The sequence below is a fragment of the Salminus brasiliensis genome, chromosome 16 (genome assembly GCF_030463535.1).
Source record: "Salminus brasiliensis chromosome 16, fSalBra1.hap2, whole genome shotgun sequence".
Classification (NCBI taxonomy): domain Eukaryota; kingdom Metazoa; phylum Chordata; class Actinopteri; order Characiformes; family Bryconidae; genus Salminus; species Salminus brasiliensis.
In genome coordinates, this window is record NC_132893.1 from 18,471,219 (window position 1) to 18,496,349 (window position 25,131).

Genomic DNA, 25,131 nt, shown 5'->3' on the forward strand with positions numbered 1-25,131 from the left:
AAAATCTCAGAAGATGTGGTCGGAAGCCAAAAGTGACACCTGTGCTGGCCAGGAGAATAGTGAGAGAGGTGAAGAAAAATCCAAGGATCACCACCAAGGCCATCCTGGTGAATCTGGACTGCTGGTGGCGACATCTCAAGGCAGACAGTTCAACGGACACTGCACACTGCTGGGTTCCACGGACGCAGGCCAAGGAGGACACCACTTCTCCAGAAAAGGCACACAAAAGCCCGCTTGACCTTTGCAAATGCTCATCTGGACAAAGAAGAAGACTTCTGGTGTTCTGTTTTATGGTCAGATGAAACAAAAATTGAATTGTTTGGCCACAATGATGTGTGCACCATTTGGCGTAAAAAAGGAGAAGCCTTCAACCCTAAGAACACCATCCCCACTGTCAAACATGGTGGTGGGAACCTAATGTTTTGGGGGTGTTTTTCAGCCAATGGACCAGGGAACTTGATCGCAGTAAATGGCACCATGAAAAAAGAGCAATACATCAAGATTCTCAACAACAACATCAGGCAGTCTGCAGAGAAACTTGGCCTTGGGAACCGGTGGACATTTCAGCACGACAACGACCCAAAACACACAGCCAAAGTGGTGAAGAAATGGTTAGCAGACAAAAACATTAATGTTTTGCAGTGGCCCAGCCAGAGTCCTGACTTGAATCCAATTGAGAATCTGTGGAGGGAGCTAAAGATCAGGGTGATGGCAAGGAGACCCTCGAACCTCAAAGAGTTGGAGCTCATCACTAAAGATGAATGGGCAAAAATACCAGTGGAGACATGCAAAAAGCTGGTCAGCAATTACAGGAAGCGTTTGATTGCTGTAATAGCCAATAAAGGCTTTTATATTAATTATTGAGAAGGGTATGAATAATTTTGGACATGCCACTTTTTGTTCAAATGTGTATAAAAGCTGAGAAATATTTTTTCCCACAATGATGCCTCTTGTACATCATCGTGTTATCTCCTGGGAGATGCCTGTGTTTCATTTCCAGGCAAAAATATAATTTCTGGTTAAATAAAAGTAAATTTAAGTCAAACTTTGACAGGGGTATGAATACTTTCGGGCATGACTGTATATATATATATATATATATATATATATATATTCTAAGCTTGAGGACACTGTTCAGGTCTGTTAACTTTATATTTCATTGGGATGTTGGCTTTGTTATATGTTTGGCATGTTTTCAGACAGCACAGTGAGTCTCTACCTGCACACACAACAGAAGCCTGTGCCTTTTATTACAAAGTTTATTACAAGCCACTTCTGGGAAAGACTGCATTTGCAGTGTTTATTAGTTTGTTTCCATGTCTGCTGGTGCAGAATTGCTTACATCTAGCTGCCTTAGGTCAGCGGCATTTCCATCAGTGTGTGTGTGTATGCATGTGTGTTTGTTTGTTTACTTGTTTAACACACCATGTGCTTTGTGTTCAGGGACACATCTGCTCCAGTGCATTTCCATCAGGGAGTGGAGACAGGATCAGTGTGTGCAGTCACAGGCGGCGGCTCGGAGATTTACTCTCCACAGCGCATTGTGGAAGGTGGATGAGAAATGTAAAACTGGAACAAAGGACTCCATGATTAATCTCCAGGTAGAGAATAGAGGCTGCCACCAGGACGCATGCTGGATAGAATGAGTGAGAGAGGAAGAAAGGATTTGATGATTAACTTGCTGACAGAAGAAAGACGTGTGGCTCTGATATGTGCTGTCAGTGAGGCCCTGTCTGTCTCTGTCTGTGTTATATTCATCAGCGCTCTGAACTTTAAACAGAAATGACAGAGAGACAGAGAGAGAGAGAGATGGAGACAGACAGAGAGAGAGAGAGAGAGAGAGAGAGAGGGAAGGAGAAAGACGCTATACACGCTACAATACACACTTTCTAAAAATGGGAAATATATCCATCCTATTTGGCCACGCCCTCTTTCAGGAGGTTAGAAAAATAATTCCCGGTCATATAAGATGGTATAATGGTTTGTGGTCGTATTGTATTTGAAGGGAATGCAGCCTAGCCTAGAAGTAGACTACTGGTGCTTTTGAGCCTATCAGGTAAGACGTTAGCCTGAGCACTAACCTAACATTACCTAAGAGCCCCACAAGAACCTGGTGTGTTAGCTTCCCCGGAGCTTCACAGCCGAGCCATTTCTCTGGATAAGGATGTTCTGGGGTTGGTTTCTCCTCTACAAAACGGTAAGAGCAGACGTATGGACGGATGGGGTGGATGCTTTAAATTGAGCACCTTCAACCACAGATGCAGGTCCTCTTCTATGGAAGTTATATGGAGCTCCACAGTGAAATTTTCCCCCATTCTTCCAATCACTGTGGCAGCCTCTAACTGAGCATGTTATACTACTCACTGTATGTTTATAACCGCTGTCGCACCGGAAGTTCTCCACAAAATAAACAATGATGGCCACCTGCCTGCGTTTAATGGAAAATAAGGTGGACATTCAGCTGCCCACCAACACCAATAGACGTTGATTATCTGCTTGAATGTAGGTTCTAATGTCAGGTGATCAAAATTCAACGGCAGGACAATGACTAATGCCGACGTCAATATCACATAGATTAGTGACGTCAGCGGACGTTGATATTTTGCTGGTTTGAAGTTGTGATGTTAAGTTCCATCTTATAGACGGTGAATCATGTCTTTTAGTCATGATGTATGACACATGATGTATGACACCTTAACATCTACTCAACATGATATTCTAAGATCTTAAGACGTTGATATGTTGTTACCAGACAATAATACTGACATAATATTGACTTTTAGTTGCGAGGTATGGTGACCAAAACCCAATGTCTGGTCAACGTCCAGAATCTTAACATCCACTCAACATTCTTACATTATTAGACGTCGATATTTTGTTGGTTTAAATTTGTGGCGTGAGACAACCAAACTCAGACACCGATCAAATGTTGGAACTTTTGGAATCTCTATTTCCAACCAAACTTCAGTGTCAGTCTAATCCTGGAGGTGACATGACAAATCAAAGAATGATTCAAACACCTAAATGGTTTAAAGGTTCTTCAAATACAAGGAAAACCTGTTGTTTATGGTTCTTTATAGTCTATAGTCTATAGTCTGTTATAACATTAAAGATAATGACCGATGAAGTAATTAACACTCATTGTCTTATTAAAATGCCACCTATCAAGAAGTTAGACAGCAGGTGTCAGTTATTGAAGGTGGTGTGTTAAAAGCAGGAGAAAAACACTCAGGTCTTGTGTGGTGTTTCCAATATGCAGTGGTCAGTGACAAGGTGCCCATGTTGTGAGCTGTGATCCATGAAGGCCACAGCTCACAACTTACAGGATCTTACAGGGATCTACTGCCAATGTTTTTGGGCCAGATACCACAAGACACCTTTGGACCGACGACTGGGTTTACTTTTTTACTTACTTATTTTCCCTTCATTTTCAAGGCATGGACTCCACCAGACGTTCTGAAAATGTCTGACATTGTGGTATCTGACACCAAGATGTTACCTGCAGATCCTTTAAGTTCTGTAAGATGTGAGCCGGGGCTCTGAAACTGTGGAACGTTTGGGTACTTGGGGATATTTTGGTATTGGATATTTTATAATCCAAGTATTCATTAAAAGTAATATATATATATATATATATATATATATATATATATATATATATATATATATATATATATATATATATAGAGAGAGAGAGAGAGAGAGAGAGAGAGAAAGAGATTAATTAATTATTAAATCTTTGCCCATCGTTTGTGTTCTACTGCTTCCATAATGCCACTATGTGCTTGGACCCCTGATGATCGCCGCTTACAATGTGATTTGTGGGTTTTGGCTAAGCTCTCATAGTCTTTACAGCACACAGATATCTGTATGTTCTACATCAGTATCACACAAAACAATCACCTTTATTTGTGAGGTATGGTGACCTAGACCCAATGTTTGGTTTTGGTCATTTGGTCATTGCCTTGGTTATGCTCATTTATGTTAGCATATAAGCTTACCTATCACATTGTTATAAAATAGCTGTACTTTGATAAAGTCAAATGAAAAAAGTAAAATATTAGATTTTCAGGTACTGTTTATTTTTGATGTGTTATAAAATGTACAGAATGTAAACACCACTGCATCTTCTCCAGTCCAGCTGTGAATATTGTGATATGCATAGCATTCACACATGCATACAAAACAAACAAATGTATGTAAATGAACATAAAAAGGAGCTCACACTGTCTATTTTCCATCAGTGTGGCACTATAAGTACAGACACACACACACACACACACACACACACACACATAGGCATTCGCTCTTTGTCATAACACAAAGGCCGTCACTGGCAACCTGTTTTTTTGTCACTGATCCAACAAAAGAAGAGGAATAAAGGTCTTAACTGGCTCCTATTGTCTGATCAGCTGAACACTCCTTTATTCCCCCACTGCCTCTCTTTTGTCCACTAGTCAAGTGGAGCACTTACAGCGCAGTGCCTGCTGCTATTCGCTCATTACCATCATTACTATCATACTGGCTGAACGCATAGAATGTAGCACATGTCAGAAACAATACTCACACACCAAGCGCCTTAGTACTGAGAGTAACATCCAGAGACCTACAGACTAAACCAGGAAAAGGGTGAAAACGAGAGTTTAGACCCCATTAATCAGAAATATGATGAAAAAATCTGGCTAACTGGACTAAGTGTAAAAGTGTACAGTGTAGTACACACTGTGTAGGAAAATGAGTCATCTGTTACTTGTTGCCAAATGAAGTCATGGTTACCATTTTATACAGTTCAGACCTTTAGTCAATACAGACTGGATACTTTTCTGCATATTTCAATCAACGAATGAAAAAAACACTGTCAGAATGGTTTAATGGGAACGGGTCCCTTCATGTGCTATCCAAACCTACGCCTTCTGAGATTTGATATGTTCTGGTGATGATGGCGAGATGATGGCGAGGGGGCTATTTTGATTTACAACACCCAGCATAATTTGTATAGAATTTAATAGAAGTGTATAATTCCCCCATAGAAAATTTTACAAATATGTTATATACCAAAATATTGTCTCCTGCACCAGACAGAGCATTTACAAGCATTTCAAGTATTAGGGAGCTTTTAGAGGCGATAAACACTTGACGCCACAAGTGCTTTCTGGCTTCCCCCCCACTGTTATAACTTAGGAACAACTAAGCCAGTTTGCATTGCTTTGCATGTAGTTACCTCATCCTTAGGGTGCAATAAAAGTCACGGAGCACGAGGGGTTAATCGAGGAAATGTTCAGATATTGCTGTTTATTACCAAGAAGCTTTACAGAAGTTTGGGTCAGAGCCTCAAAAGGACACAAACCCCCTCCTCCTCTGTTTGACTGTATTTTCTTTTCCATTGCTTTCCATAGGAGAGACCGTGTACACCCCTATTCTACTCCCACATGATCACATATTGACTGCAACAGAAGGCTACTGCTTTGACATCAATAGTAGAAAGCCCTAAACAATGCCTTGCAGATGTGAGCACAGATGTGCACTCTTTAAAGACCTGAGCTCTCTCTGACTGTTCTTGTTAAAGAAACATAGACTCACATTGCTGTAACATCTCTGTAACTCCCCCCCTCCCCCTTTTCTTAAATCATTGCGAAAATGCCACCAGCTGTCCATTCAGAATGACTCATTACATTAGAGTTAGACACGTCTTTCCTTCTCCTGTGAAATGAGTAATTCAGAGAGACGAGGTTTTCTTATGAGCGCCTTTCCTTTCAGATGTCAGGGAGCAGCCTGACCCCTGGGGTGGCTGGGCAGAGGAGGCAGTTGAATGTTGAATTGAGCATGAAGTATTATGATAATTATAATTAATGAATGTCCAATGTCATGTGTGGACTGTATGTGTAATTAATGTATTGCAGTGGTGGCTCAGCGGTTAGAGCTCCGGGATATCAATAACAGGGTTGTGGGTTCGATTCCCGGGCTCGGCAAGCTGCCACTGTTGGGCCCTTGAGCAAGGCCCTTTACCCTCTCTGCTCCCCGGGCGCTGGAGTTGGCTGCCCACCGCTCTGGGTGTGTGTGTGCACTCTAACACATGTGTGTGTGTGAGTGTGTGTTCACTACCAGATGGGTTAAATGTGGAGGACACATTTCGCTGTACAGTCCACACTGTACAGTGACAAATACGTGCACCTTTACCTTACCTTTTTATCATTCATAATTCAACTATTAAATATTATATAGATATTATAAAATCTTCCATGATTCTAAATATTTAATAAAACAAGGGGGTGATATGAGTTAACTCAATTTTGAGAGAAGGAAAATGCCTACAACCCACTTCCACCCCGTCTTCCCCTTTATTCACTCTGCCACTGCATGGTGATGGTGGGCATAGGAGCATAGGAGGTCCATGCACAGAGCCTTGTGGAACGCCAGAGGAGAGACTACAAGGAGCGGATGTGTCCCCCAGCCATGTTATCCAGGTATGAGCGCCCCTCCAGATACAATGCAAACCATTGACAAGTTTGGTGAGGACAGACAAGAGGTTCTTGTGGTCCAGTGTATCAAAAGCTGCAGAGAGGTGGAGGAGAATCTCAATAATTTTATTGAGAGACCTGTTCTTTTTTGCACTGGGACCCATAACAATCCTTGATATTCCACTAATATCAGGCTTCAGTTTTTTTCTACATCCATAAAAGAATGCTGCCTCAAGAAAGAATGCTGCCTCAAGATAGGGCAAGCCTGTTTAGCCTTTAATCCACAACGTCCTGCTGTCAGAAATTCACACATAAGCTGAATGCAAAAGCATTTCTATATGAAACTGGAAACATGGCAGTGCACCAGAAGTGAAGCTGAAATACGGGCCCAGGAAGCATTCCAGGAAATGGGGGACATCTGGTCACTGCACAAATAAGATCAATAGGATTAACTGAAATGCTCAAAACATACGACTGGACTGGAATTACACCACATTAAATCATTTCTTATCCCTATAAAATACCGTTTTCGTCTGATATTCTGCGCTGTCATATTTTATAATGTTTTGAAATAAACTAAAAGGGCTAATTAAAGGGATGAACTGTGAAAATTACTCAACAAATGCTGAGCAATGCTGATTGTGTGCAGTGGAAGCTTCAGACTTATGCAGATCAAAGGTACTGTTCTAACGAAGACACGATTGGCTTACAATGTGAACCATTAAGAAGAAACTAGCGAGTTCAGGGGCTGAGACTGGAGTGAAGGTGAATGAGTCAACATCAATAGCTCTGCATACAACTGGCCTTTATAGGAGGGTGGCAAGAAAACAGTCATTACTGGAGAACAAACACATCAAAGCATGACTGGAGTCTGCCAGAAAGCCTCAGTGTGAGCCAGCTGAATGATGGGATAAGGCTTTGTGGTCAGATGAGACAGAAATGGAGCTCTCCGGCCAAAATGTAAAACACTATGTGTGAAGCAAACCTAACACTGCTCGTTCCTAAACAAACACTGTGTCAGCAGTAAAGCATGGGGGTGGCGGCATCATCGAGGGGATGCTTTTAAAGAGTGGAATGGAGAGACAGTACCTGGGAGCCTGGGAGAAATGGCACCTTTCAGTAGGACAATGATCCAAACGCTGTTTAGGGAATCTGGCCCTGTTTGACCCTCCACAAGCAAACACACGCAAGAATGTGTGAAAATCACTTCCGAACAGCGAGCAGAGCTGGAAGAAACTCACCCCAACAAGCTGCTGCTGCAGCAAACGGTGGTTCTACCAAAGAGATCCTCTCACACAAGCTGGAGTTCTGTGTTTTCTGCTGCTTTTCTAATGACTTCTATTCAGAACTGATATTGAGAGCAGATTCATTCTCAACAGTGCTGCTGTCTGGAACGGTGTGTGTTAGCGTAAGATGAGTCTGAAGCCTGAAGGTTAAACATTATGCCCGCTGCTGTTGTCTATTTGTCTCCCATTCAGCTGTTCTGATAGTGTCTGTTTACTTAAGTCTAAACCCTGACACAAATATTTTGAGCAAGAACTAAATAATCTGTACTGCATTTCAACATAACCAGCACTCATAATAACCTGAAGGTGCCACTGCAGCAGCCTTCATGTGCTGTTATACACGCCCACCCACACACACATATCATGTTTGAGAGGTGAGAAGCTGGAGAGTGGTCAGCAATTGAACTTGATCCTCAAATGTTTTACAGCTGATTACCCCGGTTAAACGGACATGACAGACAGATGATATTGCCACTGTGTGTGTGTGTGTGTGTGTGAAGGTCAGAGAGGCAGTGATAGGACAGTAGTCTCTATCTATCTATCTATCTATCTATCTATCTATCTATCTGTCTGTATATCTGTCTGTCTGTCTGTCTAGCTGTCTGTCTGTCTGTCTGTCCATCCGTCTGTCCGTCCGTCTGTCTGGAATGTGTGTGTGTGTGTGTGTGTGTGTGTGTGTGTGTGTGCGTGTGTGTGTGTGGTGCCAACAGAAGGATGCTAAATACCATGGGCAGTGTAGGTTCCCTTGCTGCCACTCAAAGCAAGGGGAAAAAGCTTGGTGAGCCAGAAAACAGCTCAGAGAGAGAGAGAGAGCAGCCCTGAGCTAAAGCCAGCAGCTCACAGAACACACTTAGCTGCAAACCACCACCCCAATCGTTCTTGCCAGACACACTGATCCCTGCAAATAAACATAGTGCTGTCAGGTCTGTGTGAACAGCTGGGCCTCCAATCAAGAGCCCATCTTCATTTGAATACCCCACTGAGGATGTGCTACTATACTGCTACTCTACTGATGTTGTTCACGATGAGGCCGAACTCCCTGCCCATTCCCCTAGAACAGCAGATGCAGGTCAGGCACTGTCACTTCATGGTTTCCTGGAGTTTCTGTGGTTCCTGAACACTTCCACTGTTTATGGAATATCTAGCAGGTAAGAATTTTCACCAACTGACCTGTAGCAATGGTGGCGTCCAATGATTGTAAAGGCAGGCTGTGTGGCTAGGTGCTCGATTTTATACACCTGAATTCAATGATTAAGAGGTGTGTCCCAATACTTTTGTCCATATACACCTACACAATATACCTGTGCTTTCATGACATTTTTCATAGTTTTTTTACACACATATTTTGCAATTTTCAAATTATAATTTTTTTTTTTTTAAATTTCCTGTCATTTCTGTCCTTTAATTTCATTATTTGTCTTTTTTTGTTGTTTATTGCTGACATTTCCACAGATTGAAGCCCTGGAAATGAACTGTTGACAATTCTACTCAGAAGCAACACAAAATAACTAAAAAGGTCAAATCCCCAAGTTTTAGTTCTGTACGTTCAGAGGAAAGAATAGAAAAGCACTTCAGCATTTTAATATGGCAGAAAAGAGCCCAGAGAGGCAGCGCTGGAGAAAAGGACATTCTGCCTGGAAGGTCAGACCTTATTGAATCCATAATGGGGCGAGAAAGGTTGCCATACTTTGTAAAATTTACTTTGTTCAGTGCATCGCAAAACTGAATAGCATACTTAATTATGTCGTGTCCAAGGAAGGATGAAATATCCCGGCCTCGTGTGTACAAGTGACAAGGTTAAGCTTTTCCCAATTTAGCAATATTATTCCTACAGCAAACCCAGTGTCCCGAAGACTCAGAGTCCTGACGCGGTTGGGTGGATGCAGAGCTCTTTGTTATTTAGCTTCTCCAAAAAGCAGAGTCAGTGGGCAGATTCACAGCTGAGGTGAAAACGAGGGCAAATAGACTGGAGAACAGTTTCTCCACAGTGATTATCTAAACACAGAAGAGAACAAAGAGGAAGGCTGAGGACAATCCACAAATCCTAGAAATAAGCATAGAGCGGAAGTGGACAGTACACACGACCCACAACCAAAAACCAACAAAGGCCTACAGAATCAATATACTCAATTACTGATTTTAATCTTAATCTTTTTTATGTGTTTTAGCTCTACACCAATGAGCCAAAACATTATGACATAAGCTGCAAGACCTCTGAGGCTGTCTTGTGGTACCTGGCAGCAAATCTGTAGTCCTGAAAGTTGTGCGGTAATGGCATTGTTCCAGCACATCCCACACTGCGTTGTACACAAACCTGGCTGTCTATGTGAAATAAAATTTAATACTGGGGTCAACAGACCAGGTGACTATATAGTTCTTCATCTTCTTCATTTTCCTCATTTTATTATCGTTATTATTGTTATTATTATTATTATTATATTTTTGTGATTACAATATTAAGAATTAGTTACGTTCTAAGTGGTTTCTAAATCACTCCAATTACAACTGATAATAAGAAGGCAGGGCAGCGGTGAAATCATTGTGCACAAGGGTACAAGAGTACCCAACCTTGGACAGGTCAACAGTCTGACACAGGGTACCACACACACACACACAGCCATTCACTCACATATAGGGGCAACTGAGTATAGCCAAGTGTATAGTGTTTTGTGGGGGTGGGAGGAACCTTGAGTATGCAGAGGAATTTCTGTTATATATATATAGTTTTTCTTCAGTCACTTTGTTGCAGTTGCATTTTGATCAAATAGCAAATGCGTTGACTAATCATGCTTTCTTTTTGTCTTTAACATCAAAGTGAAAACAGATTTCTACACAGTGATGTCAAATATTCACCCCCAGTACTAACTAACTTTACCTATTGCCACAATCACAGCACTGAATACCGTTCATTCAGGCTTGGACATCTGGACACTTTAATTTTACTCTATTCCTCTTTTCAAAATTGCTCATGCCCTGTCAGGTTACATGAGGATCTGGTGTGAACAACCCTTTTCAAGTCCACCCACAAATTCTCAATCAGACTGAGGTCAGGGCTTTGACTCGGCCACTCCAGAACGTTCACCTTGTTGCCTTTAAACCATTACTGTGAAGCTTTCACTGTATGCTCAGGTCACTGTCTTGCTGGAAAATGAATCTCCCAGAAAATCTTATCCCAGATTTCTCCAGAGAAGCAGCCTGTGACTGCATGATACTGTATGTGGTATGTTTGTGGTGATGTGCAGTGTTTGCCTTTGGGTGATCAGTAGCCGAAACTTCATTCCCAAGAACGGTCGTCGTATGCAGAGTCTCTCCCATCTCAGCTGCTGAAGCTTTTAATTCTTCAGAGTAGTCATAAGGAGTCTTGGTGGCCTCCCTCACTAGTCTCCTACCTGCACGGTCACTCAGTTTGTGAGGATGTCCGGCTCTTGGCAGATCTACACATGTGCCATATTCCTTCAGTTCCCAAATGATGGGCTAACCGAGCTCTAGGGGACATGGGAAAACTGCAGTCGTGGCCACTGGAACGTTTACACATGCTTAGGACCACAGATACAGAGAGCGAGAGAGAAAGAGAGAAAAATGGAACGGTAGTCACGGCAACTGTATTATTTCTCTCTCACTCTCTCTCTCTCTCTCTCTTCTGAGCTGTGCATTAGGCAGTATGCTCGCTCTCTTACTGGTGAAATGACGCTCTCACTGAAGTGCACAGAGGATGAGGGCTGATGGAGCTCTAACAGCTCTCACCGTTGCACTGGACACAGCAATCAGAGTGACCTCCCCGCTCTCCCGCTCCGCCAGAGACCTGCAGAGCTGGATCCGTGGGCTTCCACTGGAACAGCGGAGCAGAACTGGAGTGGGAAGTTACTAGATGGCTTCGTTTAGGGTTAAAATCCGGACGAGATATGAAAACAGTGAGGGCAGTATGAAAAATTCATGTGCTTCAATAATGGAGCTCTCGCGCTCACTGTGCTTCATCTAGAGGCCAGACCAGACACAATGCAGACACACATTCAGATACCCAAACATACACATGTAGACACACTCATATTAGCACACAAATAACAAGGCACACATACACAACATGGACAAAAGTATTGGGACACCTGCTTATTTATAATTTCTTCTGAAATCAGGGGTATTTAAAAGAGTTTATGCGGCTCTATTGTCCAGGGATGGCTTTATACTAGATTTGTACTGGACCTGTGCTTTGCTCTGAGGGTTTGATTGCATTGCATGTTGGATGATCACCACCCTATGTCATCCCAGAAGTTTTGGATAGAGCACCATCATTCTAGAGAACACAGTTCCACTGCTTCACAGCTCAGTGATGGGGGCCTTTATACCCCTCTAGCCCAAGCCTGCATTAGGCATGATTAGGCATGTTTATCCACTCAAGAGAGTCCTATTCTTTTGGCAATACTTCTCTACTGTGTGCAGCCTAAAGTAACTGAAACCTTGCATTAGAAGGGGCGTCCACAAACATTTGGACATATAGTGTATGTATATATATATATATATATATATATATATATATATATATATATATATATATATGTACATAAATATATAGACATACAGATACTTGCACCCATACACAAACATCAACACATTCACTTACTCACACACTCACACACACACAGATGCATCAATAATTCATGCTTTAGATCTTTTATTTATGAATGACTACATAGCAGGGCTCTGAGCAGATTAAAACTGAGAGCTGTGGCTTTGCAGGGTCTTTCCCTCTTTCAGCCAATCACCTTACAGAACACACCTCTAGCATGTCTGTCGTGTGTGTCTGTATGTGTGTGTGTGTGTGGGTGGGGGCTGCATGTGACACCACATTAATGGAAAATGAGAGTATGTGACAGGTGTGTGTGTGAGTGTGTAAGTGGTGTACTACTAGCTGTGGACCTGTCTGCTCCTGCCCAAGGACAATGGAGTAAATGTGTTAACTGCAGAGCAATGATTTATACACACACACACACACACACACACACACACACACACACCATCTGATTAACTCTCTCTTCTCCCCAGAGCAACCTCAGCATGTTGCACTCCACGTGTGTGTTTGACCTTTTACATCTCCATAGAAGTACACGAGGCACTTCTGCTGCTGGGTTGGTCTCTTACAGTGTATGAACAGTTTTTATGGTAAACAAATTATGAATGAATTTGACTTTATTTGATTAAACACTGTGCTATTTATAGTGGCATCTGGTATTTTTAGCCTATAGTTTTGATTCAGGATTCAAGATTTAAGAGTTTATTGTCGTGTGTCAGGAGAAACAAGCAGTTACACTGTACAAGAAAATTCTTACTTCGCAGTTCTTCCATTTATCAAAATCATCTATAAATATCAATATAAAAAAGTGAGAAACAGAATAACTATAGTAAAAAAAAAAAAGATATATATATATATATATATATATATATATATATATATATATATATATATACATACACTAAGTGCACTAAAGTAAAGCAAAGCTAAGTAAAAGAAAAAAAAATAAAGTAAAGAAAGTTAAAGAATACAGTACAGAGTAGAGTTGCACTTTTTATGGAAAGTTTAGGAATTTTTAGGAATTTTAGGAATTTGTATTTTTTGCTCCTGGGCTCCCCCTACAGGTGGGAAGAGTATTTTGACTTTTACACCACTGCAGTAAATACAAGTAATGCTCTGATCGCCCCCTCTCTCGGTACACATGCATTTGTTGACCAGCTGAGAGATACCCAACTGACAGCTGAAGGTAAAGAAGCATGTGGACTGAGGCGGTAGAGCAGTATTAATGGATCTCGTTGGTCTCTAAAAAAATGTGAAGTTCCCCCTTGTTCACCAAAATAGCACTGTTCTGTCAAGGCATGGACTCCACAAGATATAGCCAGCACCACAAGATGTTGCTAGTTCACCTGTAGTCCTTGCTTGGAGCACTGTTAATAGGTACTGACCATTGCATTCCAGGAACAAGATCTGTCTGATGTTTTGGAGATTCTCTGACCCAGTCGTCTAGCCATCACGATCTGCCTCTTGTCAAACCGGCTTAAATTCTTATACTTAACTATTTTTCCAGGTTTTAACACCATCATCACCTCCAAGAACTGACTGTTCACTGGCTGCCTAACATATCCAGCCCTTGACAGATGCCACTGTGATGTGATTTTTTTTATTTTTTTTATAATAGATGGAAAATAGATGTTCCAGACATCAGACGATGCCTGAGTACCTACTTTCTAAGAGGAATCTTATAGAGATAAGAAGGGGCTCCAGTCTTATTTGCAAAAGGGCCGGGGTGGCTGCAGGTCTCAACTTAGCAGGAGTTTACCTCCTTACTGAGTGTTTGAAGACCAACACGTTAAACCAGTAGAATCAAACCACCCTGAATGACTTTGTTTACATCATAGTGACGTCATTATACAGAAATCTTGAAAAATCTGTAAAATTCCCTTTGTAGGAAACAGGTGCATAGTGTAAGTGCCAACTTCCACCAGTAGGGGTCACGTCACTTCCACAGCCACAAGCTTAGGTTCACTCCTCCTCTCTTCAACCCTTCTGTTGACCCCTGTCTAATACAATCAAGGTAAAACATGCCAAACACTTAAGACTGTCAAGCAGGGCATGGCCATATCCCTCTATACAACCAATCTCTCACTCTCCCTCTCTCACACACACACACAGTATGAAAGGCTTTGTGCCACCTCCTGATGCCTTCTTGGTGATGTATGCATAAAGGAGAGACCTTAAAGGAGAGAAGGACACTCCACTGGCTCACTTTAGCCTAATGAAGATTTACTACTGGCTCAGAATGTCCTCTGTATCACCAGGTCCTGTTTGCTTAGACATATTATTCCAATAGAGGACTGATCAATAGTCCCGCTCCTGCGTTTCAGTTTCAGAGGCTCACAAGGTGTTCAGGGCTGTTTTTCAAAATATAAATTATTCTTTGACCTTTGAGTAGCTGGCTGCCATTGAGGTGTGCAGTTTCACTGTTCCACTGTTTTACTGTTGCAGAGGCAATCTGGTCTGGACAAGCATCCAGAGTGCTTCAACACTGCCATCTGGTGGACAAGGGCGAGATTACAGTTACCCAATGTGAACTCCTATTATCACTAGCAATGCCCCCTTCACTAGGAGAGTGAACACTTGCGCATGTCTCCTCCAACACATGTGAAGTCACTGCCTCTTTTGCTGATGCAGCATTGCAAGACACCCAGCAGTGTGGCCGCCCAGCTCAGACACATTAACTAATGGACTCCTGTGCAGAGAAGGTGCCTTCAGTCCACCCCTGAGAGAGCAAGGCCAAATGCTGATGGCAAGCAGCATGACTTGGGATTTAAACCAGCGCCCTAGTCCACTGCACCACTCGGAGCCCTGCCCAGGCCAACCGGTCTTATAGGTGCACAATAGGAGTGGGTGTACAGTCACAGGCTTTGTCAGCAACCTTCTTTCTGTTATATTTGCTGTTGTGCAGATACTACTTGTTTTCATATGACTTATGGTAATAAAATACTTCATCCAATGATGTGATTACTGATAACTCCCAACTTATTTTTTATTGGTTGAAAGACAATGTAAATACATTAATGTCATTATACAGTACAATGAGAAACAGCATACAGTACAAGGAATTTCTTCTCATATCCCAGCTTTAGAAAGCCAGGGTCAGAGCACATGGTCAGCTATGCTATGAAGCAGAGAGTCACTTGCTCAAGGGCCCAACAGTGGCAGGTTAGCAGACGTGGGTACTGAATGTACAACCCTGTGTCCAGGAATCCAGTGCTCAATCCACTGAGCCACTGCTGCTCCTTATCTACCTTTGGCCTCCCACACCTGTACTAGGTTTATTCTGGTCCAATCAGTTAAAAAGTGTGTAAAAGTGGAGCGTTGTCCCTTGGTTTGGCACCAAAATGCATTATAAAAAACCATGCTGCAACATTTTTTCCACTTTTAGCTCAGATCTATCTGGTGAGAGAGAGAGGGGGGGGGGGGTGTTTCACCACAAACGAATGGCTTCAGAGTTTGTTTGGGACCAGACAGAGATCACGTCTTGTCAAGGGTCATGGTGCAGTTGTTTTGGTCCGAATCAGAGTGTGATTACTGTATTTGGGCACACTTGCCCAAACGAATCACACCATAGGTGAAAATGAATAAAAAAATAAAAAAAAAGGTGTAAAAATGCTCTCAGAGTCTGTTTACACCTGTTCACTTCATGCGTCTTGAGTATATTATTAGTCCGAGTCACATAAAACTGCCATAAAACACACCCAAGACCCATTTTAACCAAGTACAAACCCCATCATTCAAACCACTCCAGGAGGTGGTCTGAGATGCATCTGAACTACATGCTATAGCAGTGTAAACACATCCACACCCGCATTCAACAACCAAAACCTCTCTCAGTACAACTAAAACTCCAGAAATAACTGCTGCTTGCATATTTAGTCCCACACTGCAATCGGATTTCGGTCTGAACAAATGGAGACAATCAAGACATTTGACAACCGAGTGTAAACGCATGCGGCTAAAGTCTTACCAGCACCCAATCCAGACACTAGTCACATGAAGTGACCAGGTGTAAACAGGTGTCTTGGTGTTACTGCTGAGAGTGATCCACCTTTGATTAAGGGACAAAAGATGGCTAATACACTGTTTTTTTTTATTAGCTTAAATATAGATATACAATAAATATATCATGTTTATGTATATATAAATATATCTAAATCTAGTTTACATCTTATTTGAATTACACAAATATCTACAGTTCTAACTGTACACCAGCAAGGTCAAACTACAAGATAAGGTTTCCTACTAAAGTGGCCAGTAAGTGAATTAATTAGGAGAGCTAGACATCAAGACTGTCATGTTAAATACATTAATAACACATTCATAAACAAAGAGGGTGGGAATATATATATATATATATATATATATATATATATATATACACACACACACACACACACTTTCACAAGAAAAAAAACTCACCCCCACAGTAGTGTATTCCAATGAGGTTTTAATCGTACTGATCACGATGTTGAGACACCCTGTCATCCGCTCTACAGCTTCGAAACTACTTTTTTGGAGCCATATCACCCGTCTTCACAGAGCTCCCGTCAAACTCTCTCACTCTCTCTCTCTCTCACTCACTCACACACACATACATACACTCACGCAACAAAGGAGAAGCATGGAAAGACCAGCTTGCATTTTTTGGGTATTGCATTGTTTTCAACATATTAATATGACACGAAAAAAACAAAGCTATGAGCAGAGAAAGCAGGTCAATCTGCCTATTGGCATCACTTATGTACAAAATATACTGTAAAATATGTATATATACACATATACACATACACATGCAGATATTTACAGTGACACAGTCCGTTCTAGATATACAGTGTTTTGTGTAAAAATGAATACAGACATGCTTCTCAGAAGCAGTGGAATGGATTAATGTCCTAGACATTGTATAGCATGACAATGACATGACCACTACAACAACAACAATAACAACAACAATAATATTAATAATAATAATAATAATAATAATAATAATATGACTTTATATCGCTTTATTTGATGTCTGTCCATTATCTAACACTTTATTTGATGTACTGCACATCTGCACTGAAAGTATAGCTTCACTTATGTGGTCGTGTGCTAGTCCAACCAGTTTCCTCCCAGTCAGTATTACAGGATTTTAGTGTCTCTCCTGAATGGCATGAACCACAAATGACACAATAAAGGAAATGGCTTGTGGTTGGTTATTTATGCAAAATGCATAACCAAATCCAGAACGAATTTAACAAGGACTAATACCCAAGTATCGCCTCAGTAAGAAGTGCAACAGCAAGTGGGGCCTAAATGCAGAAATCAAACACTTTTAATCTGTAACAGTGGGGCTAACTAATGTAACGTCTTTGTGAAGCTATTGCTGTACGTAGTGCGCGTCAAAGACATCATGTAATGTTTAATGCAGTATTGCATGTTTCAGCGCTATCTGCAGGAGTAAGTACAGTACTGTCTGCGCAGGCAGGCTCAAAGCACAGCTGTGAAAACTAGACTAGACCAGCAGGCCATTTCACACGGACTGCTTCTATATGCAAAGCTGAATGACTGCTGCAGAGCCTCTCTCATCACTTTCCCTGGCCTTCTTTCCCTATACCTATACCTCCACTCTGCTCACAAAAAGAACAATCCACCAGTCAGGGACACTCTCAAGCTGGCAGTGGAGTTTGGACTACCCAGAAATACAACAAGCCAAGCGCCCGATCATCCGGGTCGGGGGTAATTTGTTTGTCAGCATTTCGAGAGTCTGGTTGAAGCTGCAAAAATGTCCCATCGTTCTTTTTCATTTCTCTTCCCAGTTCACTTTCTCAACCTTCTATTCTCGCCACTTTTTTCGTCACAGTATCCAAAGTTTCGTCACATTGTCCAAAAGTCAGTCCACCTAACCCTAACTCATCGTCACTTTCGTCCTGACCTTGGTCCGCCCAGACCCTTTGGACTATGTACCTGGCTCTGGCCCCAAACCCTGGCTCTAACCCTGTCCACCCAAACCCTTCAGACACAGCTTCACAGCCAGGCTTAGATTTTGGTCTCAGGCCCCTCTGCATCCAGCGGCTGGAAGGAGTTGCGGATGCGAGCCGCCTCAGCAGCACATAGCTGACCGAAGGCTTTGTTATACCACTCCAGAGACTTTCCCCTGCAAGACAGCACACAAAGAACAACACTCAGAAAAATGCAGGAAAGACCCAGACAAACATGTGGACGTAATCCAGTTCTATATAATTCGGAGGCACTTTAGTCTATTTTTTACAGATTACCCCGCCAACATACCCATGGGAATGTGAGCAAGGCGGGTTCCACATGGGTATGTGCTTTGAGTGGATTTATATATATATATGTTGTCACTGGGACCCACCTGGGCTTTCCAAATGGCCCCCATCCTTACAGCCCACTTTAATTTAACATGTGTCCCACCTAGACCCCATGTGCAATCCAGATGGGATCCATGTTTAACCCCTGGTCCCATCACTGACCCTGGTGGGCGTCCATATGTGGTGCCAACATGGAACCCGTGGATAAAACCTTCAGGTTGCCAATTGGGCTACCCATACATGTCCCACATGTGCATGTCTCCTAGGAACAGTACGTCATACATTGTCAAGAAACGCATACACAAGTCCATCTGAGATTACTTAACCAATGGACATGATTTGAGACAACCGTGTGGTGAGCTGACTGTTATCTGCTAATGCTAAACTAGTGTCCAGACACTAGTGTTTTGTTGGTTCATCTAATGAGAGACAAACTTCAATAAAATTCACTGTGAGAGTGCCCCCCCCCTCCTTTGCAACAAATAAACACATGGAAGGGATGTGGTAAAATACGGCTTGCATTGACTTTCATTAAAGAGAACCTACTTGAGGTCCACTCGGCAGATGTGTGTGAGTCTGGACTTGCCAGACCCGCACTGTTCCAGTAGGTACTGTGACTCTAGAACCACGCCCCGAACGCCTGCCATAGATGTGCTGTCCTCATGGTCAATGGAAACGGACACCAACACACACGCTCCCTTTGGCATGTCTGTCCGCCACGTCCTAAAAGGAGAAATATTTGATAAACTGTATAAAATACACACAACCATTCTGAGATCAGAGTGTTGGAATATGTCTAAGAGAAGCAAACAAAAGAAAACTTTATGCAAACGTCATGGCTAGGCCTAATCTATACTGCTCCATAATTGGTAACGCTCAACCAAAACTAAAAGTTTAAACTTAATCCAGACCTCTACAGCACTGAGAGTAAAGCGAGAGGACACACAGCCATATATGCAAGGTTAGCTCTGAGGGAAACAGCACATACTGCTGCTAAGTGTTATAAGTGTCAACCTGCCAAGAGCAGATTTCATTAACCTTCAAGCAACATGAATCACTCAGGGGGAGCGTCAGCCTTTAGTCTCATTGCCTAGTCACCTCTCATACACACATGCTTTGGCCTATTTGTTGGATGTGAACATCTGCAACATATTAGTGGGCACAAATCTCATCACCTGGCTCAGAGAAAAGCTCTTAACATCATTTTAGCTCAAACTAGAGGACCACACCAATTCTTCAATATGTCTGATGCTTCATAAAACACATTTCTTGCTATTAAAGTGAGGATTGATTGAATTTGTATCAATCAAATTGAATTGATGAACAATACCAGCACTGTATGTGGATAAACTGTACAGTGGGGTGTAAAGACACCCACTGACGTGTATGACATAGGTAGATAGGTACCTGAGCACCACAAAGTCTCGGCTGGGGTGAGGAGCCATGCTGTTGAGAGCGTACTGGTACACCTCAGTCTGCTTGTCCAGTGTTTCTAGAACTTTCCCCTGCAGGAGGTCGCTGTCCCATAGATGGCGCTCACGCAGCACGCGGTTCAGCACTACACACGGTGGAGCTTCCACTTCAACTGAGACACGCCAACGCCGCAGTGGAGTTCCATCGCCCACCTGAGAAAGAGCAGAGGAGCCACATCAATGTGTGAGTTACGCCTGACATCTCAATTTCAAAGCCAAAAGGACTGGATTAGGGAGAAGGCTTTTAATGCAGGTAAGGATTTTACACCAGTCTGTTGAGTTTCTGTCCATTTTCACCCACTCTTCAACTACCTCTATGCATTACATACAAGAACAACACTGACACTTTCGGCACTTCTACATTTTACTTTTGTCTGAACCAGGACCCCTATTTGTCTCCAAGTACTGACCTACCAAGCCTGTCAGACCCACCAGGAGGACTGAATGTTGTCGAACAGGGGATATTTTAATAACAACTGACTATTCTATGTATGTATTGCTTAGCTTGGCATGAAAAATAATAATAAAAAAAAATCATAAAAAGCCCCTGGCCACAGCATTCTCAACATGGTGGAAACCCATGTGACCCTAGTGTGCTTTATATCGCCATACTATATTAAAAAAACTACAGAAAAATAAATATCACCATGGGGATATTTTAATAACAACTGACTATTCTATGTATGTATTGCTTAGCTTGGCATGAAAATAATAATTTAAAAAAATCATAAAAAGCCCCTGGCCACAGCATTCTCAACATGGTGGAAACCCATGTGACCCTAGTGTGCTTTATATCGCCATACTATATTAAAAAAAACTACAGAAAAATAAATATCACCATACTATATAAAACCAAAAGCATGGCTCCAATGTGCTTTCGTTTAGGGGTAAATAAGTAAATAAGAGGAGTACTGGCACATTCCCCCCCTCACTTCAAGCAGTGCTGACACTCTCACATTCCAGGATGGCAACTGTGGGGTTCATAGGTCCAATGTGACTGGTGCAACAAATGGAACATTTGGACACCTTGGCTGACCAGCAAAATGACCAGACCTCAATCCCAATTGTTAACGTGAAACGTCAGGGAGCATACTAAAATAGGCACTTTCTCCTACTGAAATGTGAAGCCAGTTCAAGAAAGATGGCCTTACAATGGATTGGAATGATCTGTGGTCTTATTTGTATAAATTACATCATTTTAATTTCATATAATTATATTCATATACATTTGTGAACCAGAATCAGGATTTATACGCCAGGTATGATTGTTCACACACACGGACCTGTCAATATACAAACATTTTTCAATTATTTAAAAAAAAATTCTAATTGTAAAAATGCAAGGCAGTCACATTTAAAGTGTGCGCACCTTTTTGAATGCCAGCTCCGTGTTGTTGATATTGGGACGGCCCACCCAGCACTTGGTCTTGTCCCTGGCCTCCTTCAGCAGGCTCTGGATCTGCCCCTGCAGGTGGCAGCGATATGAGCCCTCCTCCTCCACTTCTTCCTCATCCTCTTCATATTGCTGACACTGTTTGCACAGCTCATCCAGAGGGGGCGCCAGCAGCTCAGCCTCCATGTAAGAGTTCCTGGACTGAGTGACCATCTCCTGAGGAATCTGTAGAGGAACATCCTGTGAGGACAGGGAGCAACTTTCCACTGCACTACTAGACAAATTGTTTGCAACCCTGAAGAAGAATTTCCTGCGCACAAACACTGTAGTTGATTAAGAGCAACAAATGTTGAGAGAAGTAAGGAGCAGAGGGGTTCTTTAGAAAGCTTTAAGGTACAATTTATACCTCGAAGAGTCGGTTGCACTCTGTGATCATATGGGCAAGTCCTTGGGTGGCAGCAAGATTCTCATTGAGGTCCTTTTGGTCGGGCCGTCCAGTGGCGTATTTCTTCTGAATGGACCTGAGGCATTGTGGAAGGAGGAAAGTTTATTTAATGTTGCTGCAATAGAATGATAAATATGGTGTCTTTCTCGTGTGGTTCAACTAGATATATCATGCTAGCACCAGCATGCAATGTAAGCAGTCTCCGTAAGCACTAGAGCAGTAAACTTCCATTACATTATTTAGATCTATTATCATATACCCTATATGGACAAAAGTATCTGGACACCTGCTTGTTAATTGCTTCTTCTGAAATCAAAGGTATTAAACGAGAGTTAATCCTGCTTTTGTGGAGTAACTGCCTCTAATGCCCAGGGAAATCTTTCTACTACATTCTAAAGCATTGTCGTGAGGACCTGACTGCGAAAAGAGTGTAGATTAGGGTCCCTAACTCAATCCAAAAATATTGGGTGGAGCACATAATTCCACAACTTCATAGCTCAATGCTGGGGTGGTCTTCTAGCCCACATCTAGCGTTTGGCATTGTGCCAACAGGTTCATGTTCATCTGCTCCAGAGAGTCCTATCCTTTTGGCAATACTTCTCATGTGCATTTGCACATCTGTGTCAGCAAACATTTGGACATATAGTGTATTTAGCAGATGTCTGTTTACTGTGCAACTTGCAGTGGTGAGGGAATGTCACGTAATGAGTCTTGCCCAGGAGATTTTCCTGGTAAAGCAATTGCATTCCAGTCTATTTAATTCCTTTATTAATGAAGTAATAAAATAACAATACATGGATATAATAATAATAATTATAATAATAATACTAATAGTCAAGTCAAGTCAAGTCAAATTTATTTGTATAGCGCTTTTTACAACTGTTGTCGTCACAAAGCAGCTTTACATAATTAGCACTTAATAAAGGACAGAGACAGAGAAGAAAGAAGAAATAACATGAAGGGTCAAAGACCCCCGTGAGCAAGCCAACGGCGACAGTGGCAAGGAAAAACTCCCTCAGAGCTGGAGGAAGAAACCTTGGGAGGAACCAAGACTCACAAGGGGGACCCATCCTCCTCTGGCCAGACTATTTAAACATTAATGATAAAAATTACCAAAGCAGATACAACAGAAAGTTGATAGTGGTGATATTAATAGTGTCAGACAGGCACGAGTCCATCTAGGTTTCAGCACGGCCACCAAACAGGCAGCAGCGGCATAATACTATGTTAGATCACCTTACAACCTCCCCCCACTACTTTGCATTGCCCTTGATCAGCTTTGATTGAAATGTTGTCCTCTCTGATAAAATGATAATATTGCACGTTCATTTACTTACATTTGGTTTATGGCATTTGGTTATTGGAAACATGGTGTGCTTGCCCGGTCAGAGAACTGAACCACAGTCTGTCACAGGTGGAGGGCAGTGTTGTTATCCACTATGCTATACCAACCGCTATACTGCTCCTACGATCCTTTCTGGCCTTGTCAAACCACTGTGACTGTTCTGATTCAAACAACACCCCATAAATAGCTAGATAATGGTGGAGCTTGGAGACACAGCATGAACTCATAAAACACTTTGCACCTCTACAAAATGTGTCGGCGCCCCAGGCTTCTAATGACAGAGCACTGTCACATGCTTATGACTATAGATACACAGTGAGAGTGACAGAGAGAAAGATAAGAGACAAAAGGATGGGTAATGTGCATGCCTGTTACCTTGGTGAAAGGTTGTCGTTCTTCATAATGTTGAGATGGAAAAGAGAAGGAGCGAGGCACACAGCCAGGTTCATTGGCGTCATCTGGTTCTCCTCTACAGAGGAAGTGACATCACTCAGGAAGCAGAGCAGGGTCTGCAGGACCTCGCGGTTCTCGTCTGCCATCAGCATGATGGCTGCCTGCACGGCCTGCAAGCGCTGCTCTTTAGGGACATCTACAGAGAGACAGAGAGGATACTGAAAGTGAGGCGAGGATCACGGAGGATTGATGGAGGAATGTTTCCTGTGGTGTAAAGAGGCTTACACTGATAAATATGGAGGAAGGTCTCGCCCATCTTGCTGGTGAGCAATGGCTCAGGAAGGTCTCTAAAGAACTGCTTCACCATATCTGCCACATCGTATGCGCACTGGTCCTCATAGTCCACACTCTCCGGTGAGCTCTCGCACATCTGCCTCAGAGCCAGGATCCGAGACTTCACTCCAGACTTGCGGAAAAGCCCTACCTGAGATCAGACAAGGGGGGACAACCCATGAAAAAACATTTTTCACTTTAACACTCCACTCTAAGGGCACTGTGACATATAGTGAAAATGACTGTAGGTTTTTTCTTATAAAAGTACCACTGGGGCTACAGTTAAACAATCAAAGCTTAAGCTCAACTTTGCTGATAAAGCAAAGAGACTAGAAAACACCCTCTCTGATTTTAAAGAAGCAGGGAAGTTTCCTAGCTCCGGTGTGTTGCTAGCTTGCTATAGGCTCACAGCTTAAGGTTTCTGGGTGGAACTCTTGCTTGGCTGTTGCTGCTGAGCACATCAAGTGTTAAACACTCCAAATTTCATTCTTTGAAACTACACGGCTCTAATAGAGCATTGTTGTTCTTAAAGCTGATTGACCTGGTCGAGGCATTGGCTCCGGAGGTAGCGCAACGCTAGCTGCAGGCAGAGGGGCAGAGGCTGGCCATAGCGCTGCACATGCACAATCAGAGGCACTCCAAACACACTCTTATCCCTGTACTCTGGTCCCTTCATCCGCTTCATGAACTTTGGCACTGACCTGGGAAAGGAGGATACAGAAATAAGTCGATAGTTGTGTGCATCTCAGTAGTAAAGTCCACAGACTTAAAAAGCAGTGGTCAGTGGGTTTGTATTGTTGTGACGTGAACACAGATATCCACAAAGAAGAGTGTAGTTTTGCCTCTGCAAGTCTCTGTCTCTCACTTACTTCTAGATCTTCAAATCTAGTCAAATAATACAAACAGTCCTAAACCCAGCTTTGACCTCATCCTTCTTATTCTGCATTTTATCTTGCAAAAAAAAAAAAAAAAAAATCTAAGCATTTTTTGTCTGATCGTGTCTGACCACATGTTGTCTACTATCCTGGGCACATTGTGTGGGCCCCAACAAAGAGCTAAATACGAACTCTCTTCCTTTCCTCAGTACACAGATAATGTACTGTAGCTGTTCTAAGCTTCTGTGAA

The 25,131-nt window shown here is 42.3% G+C and overlaps 1 protein-coding gene across 3 annotated transcripts in view; it reads right to left on the reverse strand.

Moving 5' to 3' along the window:
• Window positions 1–16,741: 16,741 nt before the first annotated feature.
• stard13a (StAR related lipid transfer domain containing 13a) overlaps window positions 16,742–25,131 on the reverse strand; it is an 86,905-nt gene continuing 78,515 nt past the window's right edge. For all 3 annotated transcript variants that reach the window (XM_072658289.1, XM_072658288.1, XM_072658290.1), the window contains 8 exons: window positions 24,548–24,707; window positions 23,959–24,157; window positions 23,656–23,869; window positions 21,897–22,011; window positions 21,467–21,715; window positions 20,033–20,250; window positions 19,172–19,348; window positions 16,742–18,450 (listed from right to left, as the gene is read on the reverse strand). In XM_072658289.1, the coding sequence (XP_072514390.1) occupies window positions 18,333–18,450; window positions 19,172–19,348; window positions 20,033–20,250; window positions 21,467–21,715; window positions 21,897–22,011; window positions 23,656–23,869; window positions 23,959–24,157; window positions 24,548–24,707 (1,450 nt within the window). In that variant the 3' untranslated portion in view covers window positions 16,742–18,332. The remainder of the gene's footprint in view (window positions 18,451–19,171; window positions 19,349–20,032; window positions 20,251–21,466; window positions 21,716–21,896; window positions 22,012–23,655; window positions 23,870–23,958; window positions 24,158–24,547; window positions 24,708–25,131) is intronic.